At 52.4% G+C, this 27,924-nt stretch overlaps 1 protein-coding gene across 1 annotated transcript; it reads right to left on the bottom strand.

Annotated features, from left to right (window-relative positions):
- Positions 1 to 1,193: 1,193 nt before the first annotated feature.
- ANXA5 (annexin A5) lies at positions 1,194 to 27,316 on the bottom strand (the record flags this gene model as incomplete). Its single annotated transcript, XM_084259811.1, has 12 exons — positions 1,194 to 1,256; positions 2,289 to 2,411; positions 2,627 to 2,685; positions 4,122 to 4,217; positions 5,325 to 5,418; positions 9,611 to 9,667; positions 10,359 to 10,438; positions 14,425 to 14,515; positions 16,464 to 16,577; positions 17,562 to 17,656; positions 18,710 to 18,794; positions 27,308 to 27,316. 12 exons carry the CDS (start codon positions 27,314 to 27,316, stop codon positions 1,194 to 1,196), a joined length of 966 nt encoding a protein of 321 aa, XP_084115937.1.
- Between the last annotated feature and the right edge of the window lie 608 nt (positions 27,317 to 27,924).

Genomic DNA, 27,924 nt, shown 5'->3' with positions numbered 1-27,924 from the left:
TATGCTGGATGGTGAGTACATTTCTTACCTACATGAGGAAGATAATTATATTTGGAAAAAGACACATAAAATCTAATCCCTCACAGAAGAGGTCTGCTGGCGCCATGTGGGTAGCTCCCTGGCGGGCCGGGGATCGAACTCATGCTGCAAAGGCTGTGGATTGCTTCACAGTGCGGTGCTTAACCCCTTGCGCCACCAGGGAGGCCCCATGTCATGAAATTTAAATACCGCATCTATGTGTGTGTTTATCTGTTTATGTACTAGATACCTACATAGCTACGCTTTAACACAAAGGGAAGAAAAGCCTTTCCTCAGTCTGCGAGGTCCAGTTCTCACCTCTTCAGGCAGCTCTCGCCATCCCCAAAGACATATCAATGACAGGACATGTAGGGTTGGAAGGAGGTACAATGGAGGTCTATATTCCTTGCAGCACCCCAAGCAAGTGAGGAAGGGCAGACACATGGGCCTAAAGAAAAAACCCACGTTAAGCCAGAGACATCTTGGAGGCAGAATGGGCCAGTGGCAGGAAGAGCAACCAGCAGGACTAGGAAGTGCCAAGGGAGTGGCCCCGCAAGGGAGATGCACAGCCGTGTCCGCCTGGATCTCCAGAGGGCGGGTCCACTAAAGTAGGCAGCACCCAGGGACAGGTGGTGAGACTCATCCAGATGGTGAGTCTCAAGTGAGTAGCCTGAAAAAAGCTATCACTGTTAAATACATGAACTTTCTGAACATATACACACACAATTGTGGGGGAAGGCAATATTAAATTTTTATTAATATTTGAACAAAACCACCATAATTGTTCAGGTTTAATTTAGGAGCAAATTTGATTAACATCATTGCCAGGAGTTCACAATTTGAGGCTAAGGTGCTGATTAATGTAATATGGATATCAATTTAATATAAATGAAGTTTTTTTAAGGCTAAAAGCAGTCTGATCTCTTAAAGAAAAATATAACTGACCTACACTTCTGTATTTAGTACTGTAAGTACACTTCAGCACAACAGTCAAAGAGGAAGATCTTAATTGAAGATCAGAAAGAAGCACCACTATTTTCTTTTGTAACATGTAAGACTTAGTCATTAACATGCTAGTATGAATAAGGCAAAGAGTGTGTCAAGCGCTGGCATATATAAAGTGCAGTGAGGTGGCTGCGGGACGAGTGCGGTGGTGGCAGGCAAGCAGCGGGTGTTCAGTCATCTTCTCCTCCACAGAGCAGCAGGAGAGTTTTCTTATAATCCCCAGAAGTATCACCCTGAAACCAAAGGTATCCCATTAGCCTCCATGACTCCCAAAAACCACAGCAATGAAAAACTGAGAAATGTCTGGTAACACATTTTATGATGTGACACTGCTCCCAAGTTCTGCATGACTTAAATGTCAGGGATGTCACACAGGGATTTCCCCACCAGTGAGCTTCTGTTTAACTCTCTAGCTTTCCCCTGAAAGACACTATCTCCCTCAGACAGTGACACCTGTGTTCCCTCTAGGGACACACAACAGGGGAGCTTTACAACTGCCTTCAGGGGCCTCCCTTGCGGTGCAGGGGTTAAAAACACAGCGCTATCAAGTGATCGCCAGCCACTGAGGCACAAGTTTGATCCCTAACCGAGGGCAGGGGGAGGGGGGCCCCCGCTGCGGCAGTCACGACTGCTCCGCTCAGAGACAGAGGCAGGACATGCTGTGGCCCTCCTCTGCCCAACCCCCACAGTTGTGTCTACACCGGGGCTTCAGGTGCCTGGTGAGCGCATGCGAGAGCTCGCAGGAGCCGGGAGCCCAGCCACAGCACACACACAGCGAGCTCGAGCTCGAGGCCCGCTCAACCGGAGCCTGCTCTGTTCACAGCCCACATCAAAAGGAGCAGATGAGGGAGGGGAGGGAATGGAGGGGAGAAGACAGGAGGGAGGAGGGGTCCAGCATCACGGCAGAACTCTGCGCCCCGCTAAGGCTCTTTCCTGAGGCCTCACGGCCTCTCCCCCGAGCTGTGGCCCAACACCAGAAAGGAAGCGAGTCCAGGCGGGAAGGAAGGAGAGACTTGAGAGCAAAGAGCAGGGGCTGCAGGAGACAGCGGGACCCATCAGGAGGGAAAGAACACGCACGGTGTTGTGGAGCTCGGTTTGCTGGGCCGATGGCTGAACAAGACACCGCCCCCAAGAGCCAGCCTCTGCCTGGCAGCCCCTCGGGGACACGCAGCTCTGGGGCACACCCTGACCTGGGGCTGGGCCCTCCCCGGCGTGTGTTCTGCTGGGGATTTCCAGACAATTTCACGAAAGGTGCCGTTCATTACCTTGATCATGGAGTGAAGAGAGGTGGCAAAATTCTTCCTAAATTCCTTCCTGATGTTGAACAGGTCAATCTCACTCCTGGAAACCATGACTCTGATGAGGGTGTGATCGTCCGTCCCAGCTCCCTTTAAAAAAACAGAAAAAGGAGCGGGCACGCGGTTTGAACATGTCACATGTTACGTCAGACTCCTCCGAGTTAGGATGAATTGATAAAGTAGGACAATTCAGTACAACTGAACTGTGTGTTTTAAGGAGGGAAAACCCCACAATCCATCGTCTACGACATCGTCACCCCGGAGAGATCCACTGCGCACAAAGCGGACTCAAGGTACACACTCACCTTCATAGCGTAGTAGAGAGTTTCTGCAAGGTAGGCCGGCACACTTCGAATGGATTTCACTAAGAGCAAATAATATGATTATCAGATGCTATTGTGATAGGAAAAGGACGAGGCAGCTACAACTCCCAAGCTGCCTCATGCTTACCGCTCTGCTGATTCCAAGGTGTAAGAGGAACACGGCTGAAGGGCTGCTCCTTGGCAAGCTGACCTGGTCTGCTGCTCACCAAGCATCACCTCAGACACTCACCTGAGTTTCCTTGGAGTTCTGAGTTCTACACAGTAAGGCACAGAGGACAAGACACTGGCTTCTCAGTGCCCTTTTGTTTCCGAGCACACTGGCAGCCTGGGTTATAAGCCACGGCCTTCTTCATTTCCAGCCAATGATACAAATAAGTGCAAGGTTTTATCCCAAGACATTCAAGCCAGCGATACACGATTACCTCCATCTAACCCATGATCGTCTTCCTGCAATCTTAATGTGGCTCCCTCCTCTTTAATATCCACGGTCCACATAGGGCAGTGCGAGACGTGCCCATTTCAATGGAAACACCCTGACAAACTGGTGACAGAAAGGAGTATCTTCCCGGAACATGGACATAGCTATTGTATGTTAGGGGCACTCAGACCTCAGCCTGCTTAGCTTCAGAGACCTAGCGCACATAAAGTCTTTGAATTGCAAAGATTTCTCTTGTGCCCTCTTTTCTAGTACTTAAGGAAAACAGCCCCCGTCACCGCAGAGGTCACACTGATGATGGAAGGCTCCCTGAAAGTTGTTCTATTAACGTTATGAACTGCAGACTCAAGTGAAAAGCTTGAGTTGATTCGTGGATGTTTTCAGCTGATTTCCACAACATGTACACCATGAAAGCTCAACACCGGACACTGGAACAAACAGCACGGGAGGTTCAGCCTAAACACCCGGACACAGTGGCCACGAGGCTGTCCACACATCAGCACATGGATTACCCTGGGCTCTGGAGAACATACCACCACAGTAACCCACACACTCAGCTCTCCAGCTACAACAGATTACTCTGAACATTGGCTGTAATAAAATTCTAAATTATTTAATCTAAAATAAAATGATCACCACAAATTCCATTACATCAAAGATAATTTTTCTAAATCAGATGCAAATTTCTCAGACTCCCTCAAAGCTGTAAGGACAGTACTCAAAAGAATTCTAAAATTAACATGCACAAGCCTCTGAGACAATACCCACAATCAGACTCATAATAGAAATATTTCTAGTGCAGCTTCAAAAATAACTTTTAAACATTTATATTAGTATTTTCATAGGATTACTTGAGCTCACCCAATAACATGTATTTCCAACATAAAAACAGATTTTGAATTAGAAATTTGTTGGAGTTTACACCACCCAAATATCACAAAAGCTCTTGTATTCATGGCTGGATTCAGACACAGCTCCAGTGGATTAAAGCATGTGAGCTCTCAACACCGTTAATTTCACACAGATGATAAAATTACCTACCAACAGCAAGGAGAAGTTGCTCCAAATTACCAGAAGTCTCCCGGTCAATGGTTTCCTCAATTTGAAATCCTGATATTGTCATGTACTTGTCAAACACTGTAAAATAGTGAATGAACTCTTAGCCACACGGGACCACGCTCCTCAGGAAGCGGCATTCCTGTGGATCTGGCGTCGTCCTATGAAACACCCCCGCCCCACCCCATTCCTTGCTGATGGGCGCTGACCTCACTCAGAGCATCAACGCCCATGTCCTGAACAAGGATCATAAATGTTCTTGTTCTCATTTCTCTTGACTAGTTACAACCCATGAAACCTGAATGTAAATTTCATGAAGAGGATTCTGAGAAATTTTCTCTTTCCCTATAGGAGGAGATACGTAAACTAATTCACCCCTTTCTTTTCTTCTTACTGTGAAGTGGCTGATACCTTTGCAGTGACAGCAGCCATCTTGTACACCGAGGACAGTGGAGCAGAAAATGGAAAGAGCCCAGGTACTGCCCAATTAGCCAAGGAACCCTACCCGACAGATGGATCCAACTTTTAAAGCCACTGATAGCAGTTTTCTTTTTTGTTTTTTTTTTTTTTTTTTGTGCGTGTGTAGACAAACTGGGGTGCAGGCCAGAGGTATGGGGGGAGAAAGGAGTCCCCAGAGACGGAGCGGGGAGCAGAACAGGTGGATCCACTGAAACCCACTGCTGAGGGGAGCAGCGGGGAGACAGGAAGGGTCAGCTGCACCATGTGGGTCAGCTCCCTGGCCAGGATCACACTCTGGCCACAGTGGTGACAGCCTGAGACTGACCCCGCCCAGGCCACCAGGGGAGGCCCAATAGAATAGTTTTCTGTCACGTGCCACTGGACTCACTCCCAGCTGACACCACAAGCACTGACCACTCTCCACAGATGAGGACGTGGCCACCACTGACTAGGAGGACCCGGCCTCAGCTCGGTGAGTGTGATTCTGAGAGTCACAGTTCAAGGATGGCCTCCTCTGTCACCCTCTGACAGTTCAGGGTGACCAAGTGTCTCTAGTTTTGTAAAAGCAACCACAGCAGCAGAGAGAATTGAGGAATTTCACAGTCACCAGGAGAAAGAAATACAAAAAAATGACCAGTGGTGCCTGTCACGCAACAGGCACTCGAGCATAACTGCTCCTGTATTAACAGTGTTCCAAAATATGTGTTTTATATAGCTTTTTTCACTCACCCCTTCTCAAATGAGACACACTTCGTGTTCCAAAGATGGTGATAAACTTCTCTTCATCTGTCCCCCATTTAAGTTCTCCAGCTTGAAACAAAGCCTGTGAAAATTTCAACCACGTTGAATAAAATGTTCTCTCATCTCCCATTTCTTAATCACACTTGTGTTTTACTCCTTGAGTATTAATTCACCGAGTTCATCACCTTATACTTTGCTAACGCTTTCCACCCTGAAACTGGGCTCACCCATTTGGGGCGCCCTTGGAGCTTGCCTCAAGGGCGCCCTGTGGATGGCAGTCAAGGTAGCCAGGCACGGCAGCAGCACCAGCTCCAACGCTAAGGTGACCTTCGGCCTTTCAGGAGCCAAGGGGCCGGGGTGCGGGCAGGAGGCGCTAGCCGCCTCACCACAGCCACGAGCACTCCCGCCTGGGGAAGGACTTGCCCTGAGCGAAGTCACTGTGTTTCCATTTTGCTTGCTCTGTAGTTATTCGCTGACATGATAAAAAGTAAACGCCATATTTTTTGCTTTCAACTAACATTCAGCCAATGGTAGCAACAAAAAGTTGTTACTTTTCTAAAGGATCACAATAAATGTTAAAAGGGTTTGGGTACAGCACATGCCTGGGACACAGAAGCACCCAGTGTTCCCCCAAAGTGGGGAGGACACGCATTCTCCAGCACTCAGATCATCACAGAAAAAATCAACAAAGTGAAAAGGGAGTCCACTTATCGAGATCTGTATAACTCATTAAACCCGAAGACTCACTCTTGGAAGTGTCCAGAAAGGCACACCCCGTCCGGCTGTGCTTTGTTTAGCCACGCCTCAGATGCAGTGTTTCAGAAGCGGAAGGTGTGTGGCCCCCTGCCTGGCACAGGGCCAGCAGCACCACCTCCCTGAAGTGTGTGCTCACCTCACCCCGGCCACACTTGATGTGTGCACGCTGGTTTTGGACACAGTGCTGTTGCACACTTAACAGACCACAGGCGCATGTCAACGACTTCACATGCACCAGGAAACAGAAAGAGTAGCGGCTCACTTTACCGCAGTGAGTGTTACTGTGCTGATCTGGAAACAAACACTAAGCGCAGGCAGCGACGATGTGTTTCCCTCACAGCCAGGCAAGCACACAAGGAAGGCAAGGCCCGTGAGCACCGCTGAGCCGCTCCTTGGAGCTGGCCACAGGCTCCGATGCAAACCAAATAGAGAGGAGGGGTCAGAGCATGTGTTTAGATGCTTAAGAACACAGATTATGATGAAAACATCCATTTTTTTTATTTGCAGGGAATTTTTTTAAATGCAACTTTATAGTGAATTTTGAAGTTAGAAATTTTAATGTTAAAAATAAATATCAGGCCTCCCTGGTGGTGCAAGGGGTTAAGCACCACACTGTGAAGCTGTCCGCAGCCTCCGCAGCACAAGTTCAATCCCCAGCCAGGGAGCAACCCACAGGGTGCAGCAGACCTCTCCTGTCTCCCCGCTGCTCCCCTCAGCAGTGTTTTCAGTGGATCCACCTGTTCTGCTCCCCACTCTGTCTCTGGTGAATCCTCTCACCACCACCACCACCCCGTATCTCTGGCCTGTACCCCAGTTGTTGTATGCATAAATGAATCTTTAAAAATATCTCTTCTGATGCAATATCAAATCTACCACCTTCTTCAGGTAGTGCAATGATATCTAAAAGTTTTGTTTTGTCTTGTTTTACCCTAAGAAGCTCCTTTCTTGTTAAGGAAGACGCCCAGCACTCATAATAGAGCTGTTCTGAGGATGGATGGGGGCGCCCCTCCCCCCCGGCCTCCAAGGGGGTCACAAGTGACCTCACAGCACCTCTAGTTCAGCACAAAATACAGAGGTTTGGGAACCCAAAAAACCTGGCAATTGGCCCTATCTGTGCAATGTTAGACAAGCTTCTGGTCTCTTCTGGCCTCAGGGCTCATGGTCCTGTGGTGTCCTTAGTGCAGACCATGGGACTCGGCTGCACAGAGTCAGCAGCAACAGGTTTCTTTCTCCTTCCTGGAGAACTTCTCCCCCAAAGACAGCACAGCAGGGACTTGCAGGAGCAGAGGTGAAATCAGTCTGACACATGAGAAAGGTTAAGAGGTACAGTGGATTATCTGCAGAATGTCCGAGTCACTGTGGCTTATCGAGTCCTGCAACGTGAGGAATCCTCTTAGCGCCAGGTGTCACAGAGAAAAAATGTCAAGAGCTTAGGAAAGGGCCCTTCAGTGTCTCAGATACTGCCCTGAAGACATTTTTGGGCCCTGTGGGTGAGCGCCCAGCTGTCCCCACTGCAGCTCGGGCTGTCCATAGGGAGGCAGGAGGGGCTGCTGCAAGTTGCTGAATCAGTTAATAATCCCGTTTCAAAGGAACCCAGGCGGGTGCCGGTGTGGCTGCCATTCAGCCCCTGGTCACTCAGCGGCTCAGGAACGCCTGGACTCTACCCAAGGGACACTCTCAAGACAGGCAGGAGGCAGCTTCCAGGGGTCCCAGCCGCCCTGCGGGGCTCTGAGGCTACGTCAGCTGCACGACAGGCAAGCGATGGCCCTGCCTCACATGGGCCCAGGGCACAGCGATACAGAGGTTTGGGAGCCTCCCCGCAGCACTGCCCGCCACGCCCCGGTCCCACCGGAAGGGGCCGCTGCCCGCTGCCAGTGCCTCACACGTCCACCCTAGACCCCGCATTCGACACAGACCTGAGCCCCCCGGAGCCTGACCCGGCGCCGTCACCCACAGACCCATGAGGAACAAAGGCCTGAAGCACCCTCACCCCGGAATCACAAGGGGGGCTGCTGCAGCACTTGTGCCTCCGGGAGGCAGAGCCAGCCAGGTCTGCGCGTCTGCAGACATTTGATGCGGAGGGAACAGGAGGCGCCGACAGGCCAGAACCTTTTTGGCTCAGCCAAGACAAGGGCGTTAGGTTCAAACAGGCCCCGCTGGGCTCTGGCTGTTTCCTCTAATTCCTGAGCCTCAGTCTCCTTCTCTGTACAAGGGACAGTGTCCCCGGCCTGAGAGGGACACACAATGCTTCACCAGCTGCTGACCGGGCACCACTGTCTGCTAGAAGCCAAGGACATGAGCCGAGCCCACAGCACAGGGCTCCCGGGGGCAGGCGGGGACAGGGCCAACTTCCACAGATGCCACAAGGGCTGTGGCAGGCCTGGGAGGCCCCAGTATTCCCTGGGTGGACCCTAACACACTCCTGGGGGGCCAGGCAGGGCTCCCTAGAAAGTGGCTCATCTGAGCACTGACCCCTGACCATGAGTCGGTGAACGGGGAGAGGAGAGAGGCAGACTGTCATGGACAGGCTGGAGGCCTCAGAAGCAGGGGCCAGACGCAAGAGTCAGGAAAACCGCGTTCAGAGGCTCGGGCTGTGTCCTGAGGACGGCGGGAACCATGGAAGGCCGAGGAGGGGCAGCCCTCTGTGAGCCGCGGGTGGGGGGCTGCGGACACCTCAGGCGCCTGGTCCCTCCCTTTCCTCTCCCCAGTGAGGTCGAGACAGGAAGATCTGGGTCCACCCACCTAGGGCCCTCCTTGCTCTCCAGGTACCATCAGACCCCACGTCCGGCCTCAGAAAGGACGGTCCACGGATGAGTGAGCCTGGCCTGCCCTGTCCAGCCGCGGCGGCCAGCAGTCCAGGACTGGAGTTTTGCGGACACAGGTGACCAGAGAGACAGGCTATGGGGTGTGGCTCTCCCCTTATTACCAATTTCACATTTTCCAGTTTCAGGTTTCAAATTTCCTGACTCAATTCCTCTCCTTGATCACTTTATGGAGCCTACAGACACAACACGGAACTTAAGTCACTTAAATACATTTTATCTGTGTGTCACCATAAAGCAGCTGACAAAAGAACAATCTTACTTAGAGCTTCATCAGAGGAGGGGGAGAATTTCCCAATACTACAACAACTTGTCCTCTACTATATAATAAAACACCTTTAATCACCGAAATATCCTTTCTTCTTTATCTTTTCCTGCCAACACACCTAAACATGTCTTTTTGAATTAACACCTAAGGTTTTTTGGTAAAATTCCATGTTTTGTGATTGCTGCACAACTGGAAAAAAAATAGCATATCTGGATGGGACTCACTCTTTGTATGCAATTTATTTCACTTCAACTTTGGAATATTTTATTGCCAGATGAAAATGAGAAAACTATACTTGCACGGGATTAGCAATTTGGTAGTGGCCCATAAATAAGATTACTTGTACATGCTCTTACAGTTCTTATTAAAGTGGATTCTTTTCTCGTTTATATGCCATAACAAAAGCCATCACGTTACGTGTCACGCACCTGAGCATCTTGTTCAACCTGAGCTTCATCCACTGCAACGTCAGGGTCTCTATTGGCCTAAAATAGAAAATACGTCACGACACAGATTCTGCAAGTGTTCTCATGCAGAGGAGACACGGCCCTACCTGAGGGTGCAGAGAGCTCTTCTCTTCGGAAGCACACGCTTTTATAAAGTTCCCAACAATTCTACAATTTCATTTTATCACAAAGCACTGTGTAAACCAATCTGACCCTGTTAATTTGAAATTCAATTTAAAAAAGGACACTGATATAATAAAAACCCCCACGAGCTGGCGATTAAGTGTTTAGGTCAGATATTCCAAAGCACAAACCCAGCAGCACGGCCAGAAGCAAGCGTCAGAAATTACTGAGAAGGTTTTAAGAGGCCATAAAAGCCTTCCCGGTGGTGCAGTGGGTTGAACATGAACACAGCACCGTGAAGCTGTCCACAGCCTCTGCAGTGCAGGTTCAATTCCTGGCCGGTCAGGGAGCTACTCACATGGCGCCGCAGACCTCTCCTGTCTCCCGGCTGCTCCCCTCAGCAGTGTGTTCAGTCCGTCTGCCTGTTCTGCTCCCTACTCTGTCGCTGGTGAATCCTCTCACCCTCCCGCACCTCTGGCCTGTACCCCAGCTCTTGCATAAATAAAATAAATCTTTAAAAAAAATAAAAGAGGCCTCAGGTCACCATGTACTGACCAGTTAGGCTTCAGATGTCCTCCTCAGACTGTCAATAGTCCCCGCCCAGTACCTGCAGGAGAACCACCAGCATCCTCTGGTAGTAGCCTGAAGTGTCGCCCACCACGTCATCTTCCAGGCTGGAGCCATATTCTGCAACAGAGTAATTTCAGACTTATGTACAGCTTCTTCTCAACCAGAAAAAATACATCCTTCCCCATTAATCTACTGGAGAAGACATAAAGGAAGAGACACTTGGTGAGCACAGACGTCCTCTGTGCCCTCTCTGAGGGAGCGCCCCGGAGACTGAAGGCAAATGCTTCAGTGTGTGGTCGGCGCAGAACTAATCAGTCTCCAAAAGCACCTGTGTGCAGTCTACGACACGACTCGGCCGCTCAGAAGGGCTCTCCCGACGCAGCCAGGAACCTGCGGACCAGGACGCGCAGCGCAGCTCTAAGGACAAGCTGTGCTTTCTTTCAAACGCCTAACATTGGTCTCCAGGTCTCCCTTCCGCTGGTATTTTGAGTTTTCCTTCTGAGGATGCAGCTCCTTCCCCTGGAGGACAATTCACTCTGAGGGACAGTTGCAATCCTTTAAACAAGCCCCCAATCTCACCTCTACCTCCTCCACTGGAGGGAGGCCCAGGACGGGAGGCCTGGGGTCCACTCTTCCCCCGATGCTCAAGCTGTTAGGCAGGGAAGGAGGGGAAGCGCTGCTCCCAGACATCTGCATATGCAGATACGCAGTCATGGCGGGAAAGCAGACAAACCTTTACAGCCTGGAACTTCTATTTTAAACCGTGGTGGTGCGGGGGATAGCCTCAGCACTAAGAAGCTACCCACAGCCACTGCGGCCTGAGTTCCACTCCCGGCCCACAGGGCACAGCAGACCCCTCCTGTCTCCCTGCTGCCCCCTCATAAGTATGTTTCAGTGGATCTGCCTGTTCTGCTCCCCACTCTGTCTCTGGCGAATCCTCTCACCCACCGCACCTCTGGCCTGTACCCCAGTTCTTATATGCATAAATAAATCTTTAAAAAAATAATTTAAAGTAGAGATTTAGAAGGGTCACACACTTATTTCAGCCACTTCCTCCCTCACACTTGTATAAAATTCACATGGTCCTTTCAAATGTGTCTCCCTTCTTGGACTTGCCCTCACACAGCAACACATGAGGCTGGGCCCCAGGGCCACTCTCACCTCCCTGATCAGAGCGGCCCAGTCCCCCTCAACTGTCCCCTCCACATGCCACATCCACTCAGGGACTCAGAAGGTGTTTGAATCAAGTCCAAACATCCAAGCCAGTCACACAGGCACGTGGGTAACACAGCCTACAGCTAGGCTGTTTCGATTTCTCTCCCACAACAGACCCGCACGCATCGTCCACTGTGGCCAGGCTGTCTCCGCCCTCCACACCCTCTTGTCAGCCCAGCCTCTGTGGCCCGATGCCAAAGTACCCGCTTCCTCCATCGGGGCCCTGCCAGCCTGGAGACCTGCTCAGGGTCTGGTTGCCCCGCAGAGCCCCCCAACAACAGCCCCAAGGAGCTCACACACCACAGCCATTCTCAGGTGAGTCATTTCTGGTATTTCATCTCAGAAACATCGTTAAAGACTCAGGCCCCAGAACAAAGAAAATGAAGGAAAAGATAAACAGCTGCGACTACATCAAACTAACAAGCTCAAGAGACAGCCACCAGGACAAGCGAGATCGCATATCGGGAGAAACCATCTGCACTTCACAGTACCAATAAGGGACTGATACCAAACATCTACAAAGAGCTCACACAACTCAACAAAAACAAAATAAAGAATCCTGTCAAAAAGTCGGCAGTAGAGCTAAAAAGACACTTCTCCAAAGAGGATGGAGATGGCCAACAGGCACATGAAAAAATGTTCCACGTCACTTACCATCAGGGAAACGCAAATCAAAACCAGTGAGACAGCACCTCACACCAGTGAGAGCAGCCCACATTAAAAAACAACAAATGCGGGTAAGGACGTGGAGAAAAAGGAAACTCTTACACTGCTGGGTGCAGACTGGTCCAGCCACGATGGAAAGCTGTGTGGCAGACCCTCAGATTACAAAAAATGGAGCCACCATATGACCCAGCAATTCCACTCCTAGGGATCTACCCAAAGGACACAAAAACATTAATTCAAAAGGACACCTGCACCCCTGTGTTCATGGCAGCACTATTTACAATGGCTGATATGGAAACAACCTAAATGCCCAAAAACAGAAGAGTGGGTCAAGAAGACGTGGCCTATGTACATGGTGGAACACGACTCAGCCATCAAGAAAGAAACACTCGCGCCACTCGCAGCAACATGGAAGGCGCTGGAAGGGATCGTGCTCAGTGTGATAAGCCAGAGGGAAAAGAGAGGTATCACGTGGTTTCTTACAGAGAAGGAACCACACAAGGGATCAGGAGGGAAAAGACAAACCTAGCAGGAAACTGTGAATGGAAACTCAGCAGGAGGGGGCGGAAAGGGATCAAAGCCTGAGGGAAGCGCACAGGGGACTACAGCGATGGCACTGGCACGGCTGCCTCAGGGGTGGGGCTTTCATGGGGACCACACCTGAGAGGAGAAATCAAACACTGTACAAAAATGAACACCGATGTAAAATATGTAAATAATTATATTTTTTAAAAAGCATGTCTGGTATTTGACTTCAGTTGGATTCTACTTTACCTGTTGCAATTTTCCCAGGTCCTGCACCCTGAACAGACGCCGACAGATCCCTTGAGGACAGGAGCAGCGCCGCATCTGTGTCAGCAGGACTGGCAGCGCGCCCAAGGCACCCAGGGCCTCCCAGCCCAGGGCTGCCCTGGTCAGCCCTCCCCAGCCCTTGCCAGCAGCTCCCAGGCTCGCTCCTGACTGCCAACACCCCGCCAGGAGAGGCCCAGGCACCCTCCACCTGCCTGGGCGCTGCGAAAAGCAGAATTTGCGCCGCAGGCCTCGCTCCGACCTGGCCGAGGGGACACGCACAGCAGATCCGGCCACCCAGCTGCGAGGTCTGGGTACCCACAAGGCTGACCCGGGCACTGGGCCTCTGCCCGCCGGCGTGTCTGCTGCGGAGCTCCGGCAGGAAAAACACTCTCTGCCTTCACTTTTTTTTTTTTTTAAACATTTTTTTTTAAGATTTTTTTTTTAATTTAATTTAATTTAATTTATTTATTTATACAAGCACTGGGTACAGTCAGAAGCGCAGGAGGGTGAGAGAATTCACCAGAGCCAGAGCGGGGAGCAGAGCAGGCAGAAGGACCGAAGTACACTGCTGAGGGGAGCAGCGGGCGGCAGGAGAGGTCTGCGCGCCATGTGGGACCCTCCTCCGGTGACCGGGGAGCAGCCGGGGATCGAACCGGCACTGCAGAGGCTGCAGGCAGCTTCGCAATCCAGCGCTCAACCGCTGCGCCACCAGGGAGGTCCTCTGCCTTCACTTTTATTTCATGTTCTTGCTCCACTCACAGGCTATATTTCAAACTGAAATATGGACTTTTTTTTTTTCCACAAAAAAAGAAAGGCACACCAAAAAGAAAAATCAAAATGCAGAGTACCCAAGCATTGCCATACCTGAGTAATGCACGTTCACACAAACACATTTTTCCCAACTCTGATTTGGAAAACGTTTCTTTTGCCAGACTCGAGACCATTAACTTCAAGTCATAAAAATGAGTTTTTTTAAGACAAAAAAACCACAAAGACCTTACAATTAATATAAAAGAAAACCTATATATCCCTATACTAGTCACAAATCCTATAAAAAGAAAACTGGTTTGGGCCTCCCCGGTGGCGCAGCGGCTGAGCGCTGGGTTGCGAAGCTGCCCGCGGCCTCTGTGGCGCCAGTTCAATTCCCGGCTGCTCCCCGGCCACCAGAGGAGGGTCCCCCATGGCGCAGACCTCTCCTGCCGCCTGCTGCTCCCCTCAGCAGTGTCGTTCGGTCCTTCTGCCTGCTCTGCTCCCCGCTCTGGTGAATTCTCTCACCCTCCCGCGCTTCTGACTATACCCAGTGCGTGTATAAACAAACAAACAAACAAATAAATAAAACATGCCTCTATAAAAAAAAAAAAGAAAAGAAAACTGGCTTGAATCAAAGCCCATCCAGCCAGCGGGAAGGGGGGGAGGGACAGAGCACACACCTTCTTCGTACACCTGCTTGATGGCTGCCAGCTCCTCCGGGGTCCTCGACGCAATGATTTCCGTCAGCACTTTCTCATCTGTCCCAGCGCCCTGTTTGGAAAATGATTTTTAATAGAGAAACCATGTCAATAAAATTAAAAAAAGTTGTTTTCCTAGAATAGATATCACCCAAATTACATAACTACACAAATACTACCCAACACAACATTCACTTCTTTCTATACAAGTTCTATTATAGACATCAGAAATTTCAAATTTTCTATCCAAATAAAATCTATCTTTTCTGTCTAAAACAGTCCATTTACATGTATGTGCATACATAATATGCCTATAGCAGGTTACATAAATTTGTCATTTTATCAGTTTACTTCTATATAGTTTAAAACACAGCACTGAAGGATGAAATTTACAAGATTGGAATAGCAAAGGCGAAAACTTTACGTAAATCCACAGGGAGGAGCGAGGATGCTCACCATGCCCCCACAGGGCCCGCGCTGGCCGGGCCACCACCGCGCACCCGGGAGCAAGGTCAGGTGTCGGTCAGTGCAAAAGCAGTGGGCCTTGCTTTCTGAATTTTTGAAATTGTTACTTGCCTTTCCTTTTTCTGACTATAATAGTCATATCTAACACTAAATTACAAGATACAAGCTATGATGTTGCTGAGATCAATTTAAATTCATATTTTATAAATTTGTTTATGTTTTTTTTTTAACCCAAATCAAGTACTGGAAACTAGGTTTATGGCCAAATTCAGCTTCCCAGACATTCCAGAAACACTCCACAAACCTCCCCCCTCCCTTTTTCAATAACCTAAGATTTTATTGATTCCAAAGGGTCCCAACCTGATAAATTGCCCTCTCCACTCTGTAAGAATCTCTGCCCTATATCTTCTTTTGTTAATCTCATTTTGCCCATTCAAAATCTAACTGCTGTCAGCTGACCTACTCCAGGTTCAGCTGGAGTAGGGGCCCAGCCAGGGAAACATACACCAGTTACCCACTACCCATGAATTACAAGTTTACCATCCACTTCACTTTAGTGCTTAGCAGTGCGGGAAAGAGGGAAGAGTATCAGAAAGTCATTCTTATCTGAAAACTCTCTTTGAAGTTTTATTTTTAATCTAAAATGATTAACAATCGGGCCTCCCCTGGTGGCGCAGCGGTTGAGTGCTGGGCTGCGAAGCTGCCCGCAGCCTCTGCAGCACCAATTTGATCCCTGGCCACTGGCGAGGGTCCCACATGGCGCGACAGACCTCTCCTGTCTCACCCGCTGCTCCCCTCAGCAGTGTATTTCGTCAGTCTCCCTGTTCTGTTCCCCGCTCTGGCTCTGGTGAATTCTCTCACCCTCCCACGCTTCTGACTGTACCCAGTGCTTGTATGAATAAATAAATAAATCTTTATTAAAAAAAAATAAAATAAACATTTGTTATAAAAAAAAAACCCTTTAAAAAAATAAAATAAAATGATTAACAATATTATTGCTCCCTAATCAAGCAACTTTCTATTTTAAAAAATATCTAGGGCCTCCCCTGGTGGTGTAGCAGTTAAGCGCTGGGCTGCGACGCTGCCTGCAAGCGCCGTTCAATCCCCGGATGCCAGCAAGGGTCTCATATGGCGCGCAGACCTCTCCTGCCGCACCTGCTGCTCCCCTCAGCAGTGTATTTCGCTGGTCTGCCTATTCTGTTCCCCGCTCTGGCTCTGGTGAATTCTCTCACCCTCTCGTGCTTCTGACTGTACCCAGTGCTTGTATAAATAAATAAATAAATCTTTAAAAAAAAAAAAAAAAGAAAAGAAAAAGTATCTAACTGGTAACATTTCAAAAAACATGTCTCGAAACTAAGAAGGAAGAAAATAAACATAAAAGATTACAAAAACATTGAATTTTATAGGGCTGTTACTGAGTTAGCTATACAAAGAGATCAATGATAATTTTCTCCCTCTTTTTCTTACTGCCTCCTCCAGTTTGTCCTGCACATCTTTTAAAACAGGAACACGACATGCCATGGTGTCCGCCCAGGCCACCCCCCCACACCCCTCACCTTGAGGGCCTGCTTCAGCTCATAGGCGTCGTACAGCTCGGAGGGTTTCATCAGAGCCACGATTAATCTTTCAAATTTTCCAGTCAGTTCTGATTTCAGGTCATCCAGAAGATCCTAACTCCAGAAAACACAAATTTGTTGAGCAGGCAGAAATGTTAAGGACATTCTTCTCTAGCACGCTGCCCTCAGCTCTGCCCAGCCATGGACGCCGTATGGCCGGACCCAGAGCCGGCGTCGCTGGCATCGAGGTTTCGTGCCTAAGAAGCCCTTCCCTCACCTTCAAGGGTCTAAGAACATGAGCACTTTAAAAGTAGATTATAGATGCTTTATTTTTAAATACTGCACTGAGAAAGAAACACACACCTTCAAAAAAATTTTTCCGAAAAAATTAAGAACCGCTTCACACTTATAAAATCTATCCTGTCATGGCCAAATGTTGCACTTGTTTCTTTTCTCTCAGGACTTAATGACATTCTCATGCCTAATGGGTTATGTTCCTGGCACCCCAGCCTCAGCGGGACCCCGGCGCCTGAGGGCCCTCTGCCTGAGGGCCCCGCCTGTCAGGCTGGCGCTGGCCTAGACATTCTCTCCCACATTCTTTCTTTCATTGTTTCGCAATGAGAGCACAAACACATTTCAGAAAAACAAGAGTACATTTACATTCTTCACATAGGCACTCATTCATTCAGTGACAAATTTAATTTTAATAAAATAAGATTAATCAATAAATAAAACCTCATTTATTAAAATGCCACTGCAAGTGGAATCAAGTCTGTGACTGTGTCATGACAAACACACTGGTAGCTTGTTTGCACCTAGAAAACAGACCACAGAAGACCCCGGGCACAGGAGAGCAGGAGGACCCCAGGGCTGCCAGCCCCTCAACCCCCGGACTGCCCCCACCCCTGCCCCAGCACCCAGCATGGGTGAGCAGGCGCTGGCAGCTCTAAAGTAAGAGGTGCTGGACCAGCCAACGGGAGGAGCAGCAGGGAAGGACAATGGTGAATTAAGTGGCACCAACAGAAGGAGATCCGCAGACTCAAAGCAGCCGTGAGACCAGCAGCTGCCCCTCCGCACCCTGGCGTGGCCTGCACTTACCCTGCCAAACAGCGTCTTAAAAGCCACAGCGATTTCCTGGCGCTGAGCGTTGCTCCGGGCCGTCAGCAGGGTCAGGATGCTGTCCTCGTCCGTTCCTGCAAGCGTCCGTACCGCCTCAGTGCCCTCGCTCTCTTTATCTCACAATTTTCATTACATGATTTATTAAACTATAAAATTCACAATATGTAAAATGCTGTGTTTCCAATATATATGGCCCCCTATTCCTGATGCATCATGAAGTAGGAGGGAAAACACTCCTGACATTTTGAAAATTGAGGACACCCAGCTTGTCATGCAAGAAAACTCCAGAGGGAGACTGCGCCGGGTGGTGCAGGGACTGAGAGAGGACGGAGAAACAGACGTGTTTTGAGTTCTGACTCCTCAGGGCTAAAAATGCAGAGAAACACAAGCTGAAACAGGATGAGAAAGGCCGGGGGACAGGCCCATGAGCGCCCTCAAAGAGCAGGTTCTGGGAGGCTTCGGGGGGAGGCAACGCCCAAAGCAGCCTTGCTTCCTGAAGGAGGGGAACTTGCACAGGGGTGGGGGGTGCGCAGAACAGCACAGGCTTGGGAACGGGCCAGCTGGGCAGCGGGACACAGCTTCTGTGAACAGATGGGCAGACGGCCCAAAGCACATCAGGTAGGCCCAGTCCAGTCCGACAAGGCGGCAAAGCAGAAAGCCTGGCAGGACCAGAGAGCCTGGCTGGGCTGACCAGGGAATCCCACCGGGTGGTCAGGACAAAGACAGGTCAAAGGTCAAGTGCGTGTGGGGCCAGCACAGCGAGGTGCAGTGGGGGGAGGTGGGAGCCACTGGGGGCTGCTGAACAGCTGTGGGAGAGCCGGGAAGAGGAGACAGTGAGAGGAGCCGGCTGGGAGCTGACCGGGAGCCCATCGCTCCGGAAGGCCTGCGGCCTGCTGAGTGGCCCCACAGGGGCACTGCACAGTCTCCAAGCCAAGGGGCTGGGGGCTCCCTGCTCGGCCCTTCAGAACAGTGACCCGCCAGTCGCAGCCTTTTAGCTTGTGCAAGTTTCCTTAGACCTTTCAAATCAAGATCCCTTAAAATTCATCTTAACGTGAAACACTGACGTGTTCTTCGGGTCACAAAAATGTCGTTTCCTATCTTTCAGAAGAAAAAGGAGGTTGAATTACCTAACCCTTTCATGGCGTTCCGCAGAGCTTCTGCATCGGCGCGCTCATCAAAGCCGGGGAAGTCGGACACGGTGCCTCTGCGAGCCTGGGCAGGAGACAGTGGCTCAGGGGACAGGCCGTGTAGCTGCGCCCGCCGCCCAGCAGGTGGAGCCTTGAACGGCGCTGCCCTTCGGACAGCTGGGCAGCCGCGGGGTGGAAGGCACTGCTTGAAGCCTGGACCAGGGACTCACTCAGCAGGGAGCTGCCCCGCAACACCGCAAGGGCAGCGGGGGGGGGGGGGGGGGGGGGGGGCCCTGCCTGGAGCTGCACCATGAGGGCTGCTGGCCCCAGCCTGGAGCTGCCGACCCCCGAAATGCCAACCCCCCCAAATGATGGAGGACAAGAATAGAAAAACTGAAAAGGAGGTGCACACAAGACCTGAAACCTGGCTCACAAAATGCCAAAGCTGGAGGTGGGGGGAGAAGGGTTTAGCACAGCCATAGAAACGACTGTGGAGACAAGATCCTTAGGTGACGGCACCCAGATCACAAAGCAGAAGACCCAAGCAGGGGTCAGACCAGCAGGGAGTGTCTGGGGGGGGTGGGGGTGTATAAAGATATAGAGATGTGGGTCCATTGTGGAATCTCCGGTCCTTTCAGAATCTCAGAGTTGTCCAAATCAGCAACTAAGGGAAGGCTGACAAGGAGTGACCCCTCCCAAACAGAAAAGGACGACATCAGTGCAGTCTCTGCACTGGCTCCGGGCAGCACTTCGTCTGTCCACCTGTGACTGCAGGTGCTTCTTTTCCCCAGCTCTCTCCTCCGCAGGGCAGCAGCCTCTCCCAGCAAACCTGCCCTCTCGGGCGGCTCTTCCTGCCTGCTGGTGTCTATGCAAGCGTCCTTTATTCTTCTGCCCCTTTCCCCAATAAACCTATTCTTTAAATAAAACTGACGTCTCTGTCTCGGGGAGAAACTTGCCGGGAAACTCATCCTGTGCCGCTGAAAGGGGAGCTCTGGGGAAAACTTCCCAGAGTGAACCCAAGGACCCCGCACCCCAAACCCACTGACTCCAAAAAAATGACAACAGAAACAGTACAAGGGCTGCCCCTGCCCCCACCTGGAGCTGCGGGGGGGGGGGGGCCTGTGGCGGGCCCCTGCTGGAGCTGTCGGGGAGCAGCCCCACAAAGACTCTGAGAGGTCCATGGAAGCACCTCCCACACCTCCGTCTCACCTCTTCTCAGCCCCCCTGAGCCGCTGGAGCCCTGCCCTGTCGCTCCCGAGCTGGGCTGTGGTCCGAGCTCTTCCTACTTCGCTTTTCATCTACCCTGCTTCCTCATATTTATTAGGGATTTTAAGGCAAAATTTGAAAAAATGTTGTATCTTGGGGGCTACAAGGGGACAAAAAGTCCCTGAATTCAGGAAAGACACATTAGATGGCATGATTTCTAACCCTTTCAGGGTCACCTTATTTTATCACCTCCACAGGGTCTGGAGGGGCTCAGAAGCCCGGCACCCCTTCCCTAGCCCTGCCGGGCGCCCTCCAGCCAGCTGCCCCCAGGCCACAGCCTCTTGCAACCAAAAAGTGAGGTGCAGTCAGTTCTGAGAGCAGCACTGGCAGTTAACCAGAGCCTGGGGGGAGGGGAGTCCTGGAGGACTCAGTCCCACACTGTGAGACTCCCTAGTAGGGTCCAAATGGACACGAACTGAAGGACACACAGCCATTGTCAGAGACCTGCTTGCTGGTGTGGGACAGCCCCTTCCGGTCAGGGCTGGGTTCTGGCCTTGAGAGATCCACCCACAGCCGCGAGGGTCCTCGTGTTCACACTAACTGCACAGATGCCAACAGCCCGGTGAGTGCCCTTCCACCAGCTCTAACTCATGAGAAAACACATTATTGAGCAAATGAATATAAAAAAGATTCCAGCAGAACTTCCAGCCCAGGTGCAATGAACACTCCAACGCAGGCATAATCAAGTGTCCTTCCTTACAGCTCCTTCCCCTTCAAGATTCATGGCCGGGGCCTCAGCACGCTTATCTACAAGGTTGGGCAGCTGGCCAGCTGGTCTCTCCCCAAGGCCATCCCCAAATGCCTGCATCTGTCCCCCTTGCCTTGCCTCCTTGTCTGGGGACTTTGCCGCAAGTGGCTGTGCATCCTGAAAAATGATGCTATCCATGTGACAGCTATGGACACAGTTGTGTATAAAAGGAACCCTTGGTCTTTAAACCAGTGCTCAGACCTTACGGGGCTGCCCAGGTCTGAGACCTCATGCATGAGTCATAAAGCTTCTCCTGACCTCACCATTCCTGAAGCACCACTTGTTATTCCTCTGCCTGGGTAAAGGCTAGCATTTATTTCTACAACATAACGGGGCCATGCGGGCAGCCCTGCACTGAGCTCCACAGGCTTGGCACCGGGCCAGCAGCAGTAAGTTGGGGTAGAAGTGAGTGTCCTCAAATCAGACTGGGGCAGGAAAATTCCCTCTCCCACGTCAAACTGCATTTCTCTGGCTACGTGGACACCTTCGGTGCCATCAGCACCTCAGAGACAGCCCTGGAGACAAGGCACGTTGATTCCTTCCCTCCAAGCCGTCTTCTGACCAGGCCAGGAGCTGTGCCTTCCTGGGAAACATGGGCGAGTGCAGAGACCCGGCAAGAAGCAGTCAGCCCAGCCCTGGCACCTGAGCACCTGAGGGACCAGGCCGGGTGGGGAGAAATCAGAAAACTTCCCCAAGTGTCCTGGAAGCTTCTGAGACTGTGCCAGGCAGACTCAGGAGAGCTGCGAACCCCAGAGGGGATCCACAAGCGCGGGGGAGGGGTCAGGGTCCCTGACCCAGGACAGACGCGGGCCCTGAGCAGGCAGGAGGCTGGGCAGGACTGGGCTGATGGCGGCGGGGAGGAGCACGTCAGCTCCACCAGGGATGGGGGAAGACGGGTAACAAGCCCTAGCAGGGGAGTGTGACAAGAAGACTGACCCCACAGGAGAGCAGAGGGGAGAAGGGCCCGGCAGGGGAAGGGAGAGGAGAGGAGGGGAGAGAAGGGAGGGGAGGGGAGGGAGAGGCGAGGAGGGGGAGGGAGGCAGGAATGGGCGGGGCACGGGGGCCTTGGGGCGCCTGGGGGGTGCTAGCTGTGGCTTGGGGGGGGTGGGGGTCATGGCTGCGAGGGGGATGCCCAGGGGCCCGGGAGTGGGGGAAGGCGGGGCCTCCAGCAGGCCCACCGGCAGCCAGGCGAGGGGGCGCCCCGGGCAGGCGCCCCTGGGCCTGCAGAAGGAGCCCGGGAAGGGGCGTGTCCAGGCTCCGCACCGTGAGGGGAAGCCGCGGCCTCTCGCCCTTCCAGAGCTTTCCAGAAACCCGACACCTCCGCATTCCTCCTGCCTGAGTCACCGCAGGGCGGGCCCTGGGGGGAGGGGGGGGCAGCTTCACCGCCAGACGCTGCTGCAGGGTCCCCAGCCCCCGGCCGGGCCCTCCCCGGCACCACCCCAGCCGACTGGCGGCCTTGGCAGGGCCCAAGGCTTCCACAGATGCTCGGGCAGCCCGGGCCGCGCCCCTCCCGCGCCTCCCCTCCAGAAAGTAAGATGCATAAAATCAAACCAAAAAGACAACCAAAGGGCTGCTTTTCTAGACAAAGGCTTTTAAAACACCCCCCCCCCCAAGGATGACTACTATTAAAATTAAGGATGAGAAAACATTTGCCTGTTTGGAAGAAATGTAAAAGGCACAGAGAAGGGACCCTCCTCAGGTCAACGACATCAAGGTTAACCAAACACACACATTCCATGTAATACTAACTAGGAGTCAGAGATCAAGGCGCAAACCTGCGAGATGACAGCTGCCAGTTCTGGGGGCCACAGAAGCCCGGGGCCCCCGGGAGTGAGCAGGAGGGGCTCCCCCCCCCCACCCCAGTCAGAGCTCAGGCCTCCTGTGACCACTAGAGGTGAGTAAACGACAGTGAGAAAGAAATGAGATAAGCAAGAAAAGAGGCTAAGGTCAGTGTGACAGGATTGTGATTTGAGCTGCAAGTAAAATAAATATCAGGAAAAAACTAGAACCTCCAAGAGGACAAAAGGCAAGAACAGAGACAATGGGATCAGGGCTAAGATGTCCGCCCCAAGCCTTCTCCACCCTCAACCACATCTAGAAGCCAGCTTGCCGGGCCTCCCTGGTGGCTGAGAGGCAGAGTCTCAGGCTGTCGCCACCCAGGCCTGAGCTGGATCCCCAGCCAGGGAGCTGACCCCATGGCGCAGCAGAACTGGCCTGTCTCCCCGCTGCTCCCCTCAGCAGTGGATTTCAGTGGATCCGCCTGTTCTGCTCCCCACTTTGTCTCTGGTGAGTCCTCTCTCAACCCCCACCCCCCCCTCCTCTGGCCTGTACCCCAGTTCTACTCAAAAATAATTTTTTTTAAAGATTTATTTATGCATACAAGAACTAGGGTAAAGGCCAGTGGTTCAGGGGTGAGAGGACTGACCAGAGAGAGCAGGGAGCAGAACAGGCAGACTGACTGAAACACACTGCTGAGGGGAGCAGCGAGGAGTCAGGAGAGGTCTGCTGCGCCATGTGGGTAGCTCCCTGGCTGGGGGATCAAACTTGTGCTGCAGAGGCTGCAGATAGCTTCATAGGTTGCGTCTTAACCCCTTGTGCCACCAGGGAGGCCCATACTCGAAAATAAATTTTTAATTTTTTTTTTAAATGAGCAATTCTTAGTCTTAAAAGATTTGGTAACTCTGACATTCTTAAGTTTCTAGTGAAACACTGTGCCTGATAATACCTTTATGAAATTCCTGCTGCCTCTGCCTGTAAACACCGACTCCACATAATGCTTACAAAATACAAGTTCCCAAAGGGAAAAAAAAATACAAGTTCCCAGACCTGTTCTAGGAGGGGGACAGTGGTCAAACTCTAACTGACCAAGTTTCTAACAGGTACCTTTTCTTGCCAGAGCTTTATAGTGTCTCTAGCCTTACACTTGCTTAAGAAAAACAGGAACCAGGGCCTGAAGTTGCGAAATCTTATGAACCCATCCTAGAAGGATGGTGCAGACCATCAAGTGTCCAGCAGCAAGAGAAGTTCAGAACAGCGCACTGGGCTAGCAGGCCCCACAGCCTGCCCCACCCCGCCCCACATGACCCAGGCCCCGCCCCACGGCGACCCCTTCTCTGTCACAGCCTTTCCAAGCCTTTCCTGGGCAGGAAAAAGTCCTTGAGGCATGGTCCACCCTCTCCTCAGCCAGAGGGCTCTGAAATAAACCTGATTTCTTCCCACTAGCTCTTGTCTCAGTATTGGCTTTCCAGTGCTGAGCAGCTGGACCCAGAGTTGCGGCAGGATGTTACAAGTAACACCAAGTTCAGACCACCCCAAATCTAATTTTTAAAAATTTCATTATTTGAAAGACATTTAAGGACATAAAAGCCTTAAACTGGATTAACATGTATAAATAGATCATTCTTCTATGAATGTCCTTGATTTTCCAAAGAATATATTTTAAGAACTTTTACAAATTAAACCATCTAGAAGTAACTGAGCTGGAAACAATGGGACGAAAAACCTGTGTCAGCAGGTTAACCAATAAGACACAGGTCAGGAACAACTCTGGAACTCCAACCCAGTCAGACTGAGGAAGCAACCCTAAAATCTAAATAAAAATTGTGGTTATATCATCAAAAGTTGGCTGTTGAAAAGAAAAGACGGATTTCAACAAAGGATCCAAAACATTGTACTACAGGTAATTTGGACAATTGTTAGCAGCTCTTCAGCCATTCTTGGTCCACACCTGAACTGCCTTGTACCCACATCTGACTCGGGAGACGATGTCACTGGTACAATAATCGAAACTCTTAACAACCCCTGAACAACACGAGTACGGACTTCGTGGGGTCCATTTATACCCAAAACGCCATTTTTTTCTGTGGCATCCACATTCACTACTCCACCAAGCCAGGATGGTGGGTGCAGGCTGGCTGTGGGGAGCCGGGACCCCCACCTTTGGGGAACCACCGTGCACGTGGACTTGTAACTGTGCAGGGGTCGATGCCACTGAGGGTTGTGCTCCTGAGCCACCTGTAGTTTATTAGTCATTCAGCACAGTTTATGCTAAAATAACATGGATGTTGTGGTTTTGACCCCCATAAATATAAAGCCATTCAAATTAGTGACTTACTGTCTTACTACAAAAAGTTAAATATTGTCCAAAAATTGTTTACATGCAGATACACTTATCATTTATATTTCTCCTGTACATCATGGAGAAAATAGTTAGCTAGTGTGTGCTGTCTGAGAAAGATGGACTTTCCTATCAGACTCCTCCTTCCAGTAGGCAGAATCCCACAAAAGCCAGCACTAACAGATGGGGGGGTGTGCGGTGTGTGCAGGAGAGGGCAGCGGGCCAGGCCGCTCACCCCACAATGCGCAGCTCACCCCACAGACGCGCCGCTTTGCAGCATTTGCCCAACAGGAGAACATAAGACACTCTCATGTGGTCCCCATGATGTGTCAGTTTTATGCCATACACGGACATGATCAGGGTAAAATTAAACTGAAAACACTGAATCAGCATAAATTATTATTTTTTTAAAGATTTATCCATTTATGCATACAAGAGCTGGGGTATAGGCCAGAGAAGCGGGAGGGTGAGAGGATCCACCAGAGACAGAGCGGGGAACAGAACAGGCAGACTGATGAAACACACTGCTGAGGGGAGCAGCGGGCGAGACAGGGGAGGTCTGCTGTGCCATGTGGGTAGTTCCCTAGCCGGTCAGGGATCGAACTCGTGCTGCGGAGGCTGTGGATTGCTTCATAGTACAGTGCTTAACCCCTTGCGCCACAAGGGAGGCTCCAACATGAATTATATTAATTATAACAATGACTATTTTATTTATATATAAGATATTTATACAAATATACACAAGACTGTAAAATATCCCTAAAAGCACTTGTTTATATTTTAAAACGTCAATGTTTCAAAGATCAATCAATGCCTTCTAGTTAAATTAACAAGATATCTAGTCATGCCCATGATACACATTTTAATTTTTCACTAAATAAGAAACATGAATAGTTAAAGATACATTAAATTGCCAGTATTTGCACCTCTGAGGCTCAGGCATCTGACCCATTAGGCTACAGATGACCCAAGTAGAGGCCCTGGCCCCACAGCCTCGCGTGGACAGCAGAACCACCCAGACCTAAAAAGACGGACACTGCCCAGACTAACAAGAGGCCACTTCAGTTTCCCACAGTGACACCAGGGCCAGAGGGAGGGTCCACAGCAAGAGCACAGCTCCAGGGTGTGGACATCCTGCCCGCTGCTACATGTATGCATGAAAATGATAAAGATTTCATTTAATTTTAATAAAATGTTTACTCCCATGGTTTCCAAGAATGACTAATAACAAAGTCAGTGCAAAATTCAAAATTGTAGGGGGGCCTCCCTGGTGGCCATCCCCGGCCAGGGAGGTGACCCACATGGCACAGCAGACCTCTCCTGTCTCCCCGCTGGGACCCTCAGCAGTGGATTTCACTCAGTCCACCTGTTCTGCTCCCCGCTCTGTCTCTAATGAATCCTCTCACCCCCCGCCCCACACACACACACATCCGGCCTGCACCCCAGCTCTTGTATGCATAAATAAATACATCTTTAAAAAATACTTTAACATTATATGTGACTTTTATGAGAATAAATAGTTCTGATAGACAACAGTCCTGGTGCTGTAAGTGGTATAAAACATACATAATTTCGTAACAGAAGGCACCGGCGCCACGGCTTGGCGTACACAAGGGCCTCGCTGTGTGTCCATTCCTTAAAATTGTCAATGCCCACCACTGAAACATTTTGTTCATTCGTGCTGCCGGTTACCTGCATAATTAAAAGGAATTGACTGAAAAGTTTCAGCCATCGCTGGGCAAAAAAGGTTTCAGGAAGCAGCTGAATGAGCAAGAATAAAGCAGCTTATTCTTTGATGCTTGCTGAACCCTCGTCTCCTCCGCCGCAGCAGCATAACAAGGTAGAAAGGCTGCTTCCCAGACAGAAGAGCCGTTCCACACAGAAGCGCCCTTCCCGGGAGGACTCGGGGTCCAGACCGCGGCTCCGCGTCCGTGCGGAACCGGCTCCGGCCTCCTCAGGCCCGGCGGGGCGCGCGGGGGCCGGGGCTGCCCCGCCCGAGCCTCGCTCCGGGCCCCGCGGCCTCTCCGCGCTCGGGGGTCCCCACGGGCGTCTCCAGGAGGGCTGGGGCGACCGCCCGCGAGACCCTCGGCCCCCCCCGGCTCGCGGGTCTCGGGCCCCCCGCGCGCCGCCCGCCCGGCTCAGCCCCGCGGCGCCTCGCCCGACCCCGCCCGCCCGCCGCCCCGGGCCCCGCGCGAGCCGCGGCGCGAGGGGCAGCCGCGCCGACCCCCGCCCCCCCGCCCCCGCCCCCCAGGCCCCGGCCCCGGCCCCGGCCCCCGCCCCGCGCGCGGGACCCTCGGCGAGAAACGGCGCCGCCGCCACGGGGCCCGGGAGGGCCGCGGCCCACGCCCGCCCCTCGCCCGGGGCGCCCCAAACGCCACGTCACCCGCCCGGCCGCGCGAGGAGGGGCGCCCCGGGCCGGGGGGGGGCGGGGGCCGGGGCGCCCCGCCGCCGACACGTCGGGCCTTACCTGGGCCATGGCGACCGCGGCAGGTCCGGGGGCTGCAAGACAGACAGAGGCCGGGGTCCCCCACCGCCCGCCCCGGCCCGGCCCGGCCCGCCCGCGCCCCCCGGCGCCCCCCGCCCCCCGGCGCCCCCGGGACCCCCGGCCCGGCCCGGGACCCGCTCACGCCGACCCGGCGACCGCGACCCCCGCGCTCACCGCGGGCGGACGGCGGGACGCGGCGCAGCGGCTGGAGGCAGCGCCCGGGCGGCTCGGAGTAGCGGACCGCGCGCCCCGCCCCGCCCGCCCGCCCGCCCGCCCGCCCCGCCCGCCCGCCCGGCCCGGCCCCCCGCCCGCCCCACCCGCCCCGCCCCGCCCCGCCCGGCCTGGGGACCCCCCGCCCCGCCCGCCCGCCCGCCCGGCCCCCCGCCCGCCCCGCCCGCCCCGCCCGCCCTGGGGACCCCCCGCCCCGGCCTGGGCGCGGCCCGGACGCGCGGGCGGAGCCGTGGGCGGGCCCCGCGGAGACCCGGCCGGGCGGCCCGGGGCGTCGGCCCGGCGAGGCCCGCGGCTGGCGGGGCGGCCTCGGGGAGCCCGGAGCCGCCGTGGGCGTCGCTGGCGCTGCCGGCCCCGCGCCCCCGTGGCAG

This window comes from Talpa europaea (genome assembly GCF_964194135.1).
Source record: "Talpa europaea genome assembly, contig: HAP1_SCAFFOLD_135, whole genome shotgun sequence".
NCBI classification, from domain to species: domain Eukaryota; kingdom Metazoa; phylum Chordata; class Mammalia; order Eulipotyphla; family Talpidae; genus Talpa; species Talpa europaea.
The sequence above is the reverse complement of the archived record's forward strand: the minus strand, read 5'-3'. Positions and strand labels throughout refer to the sequence as shown.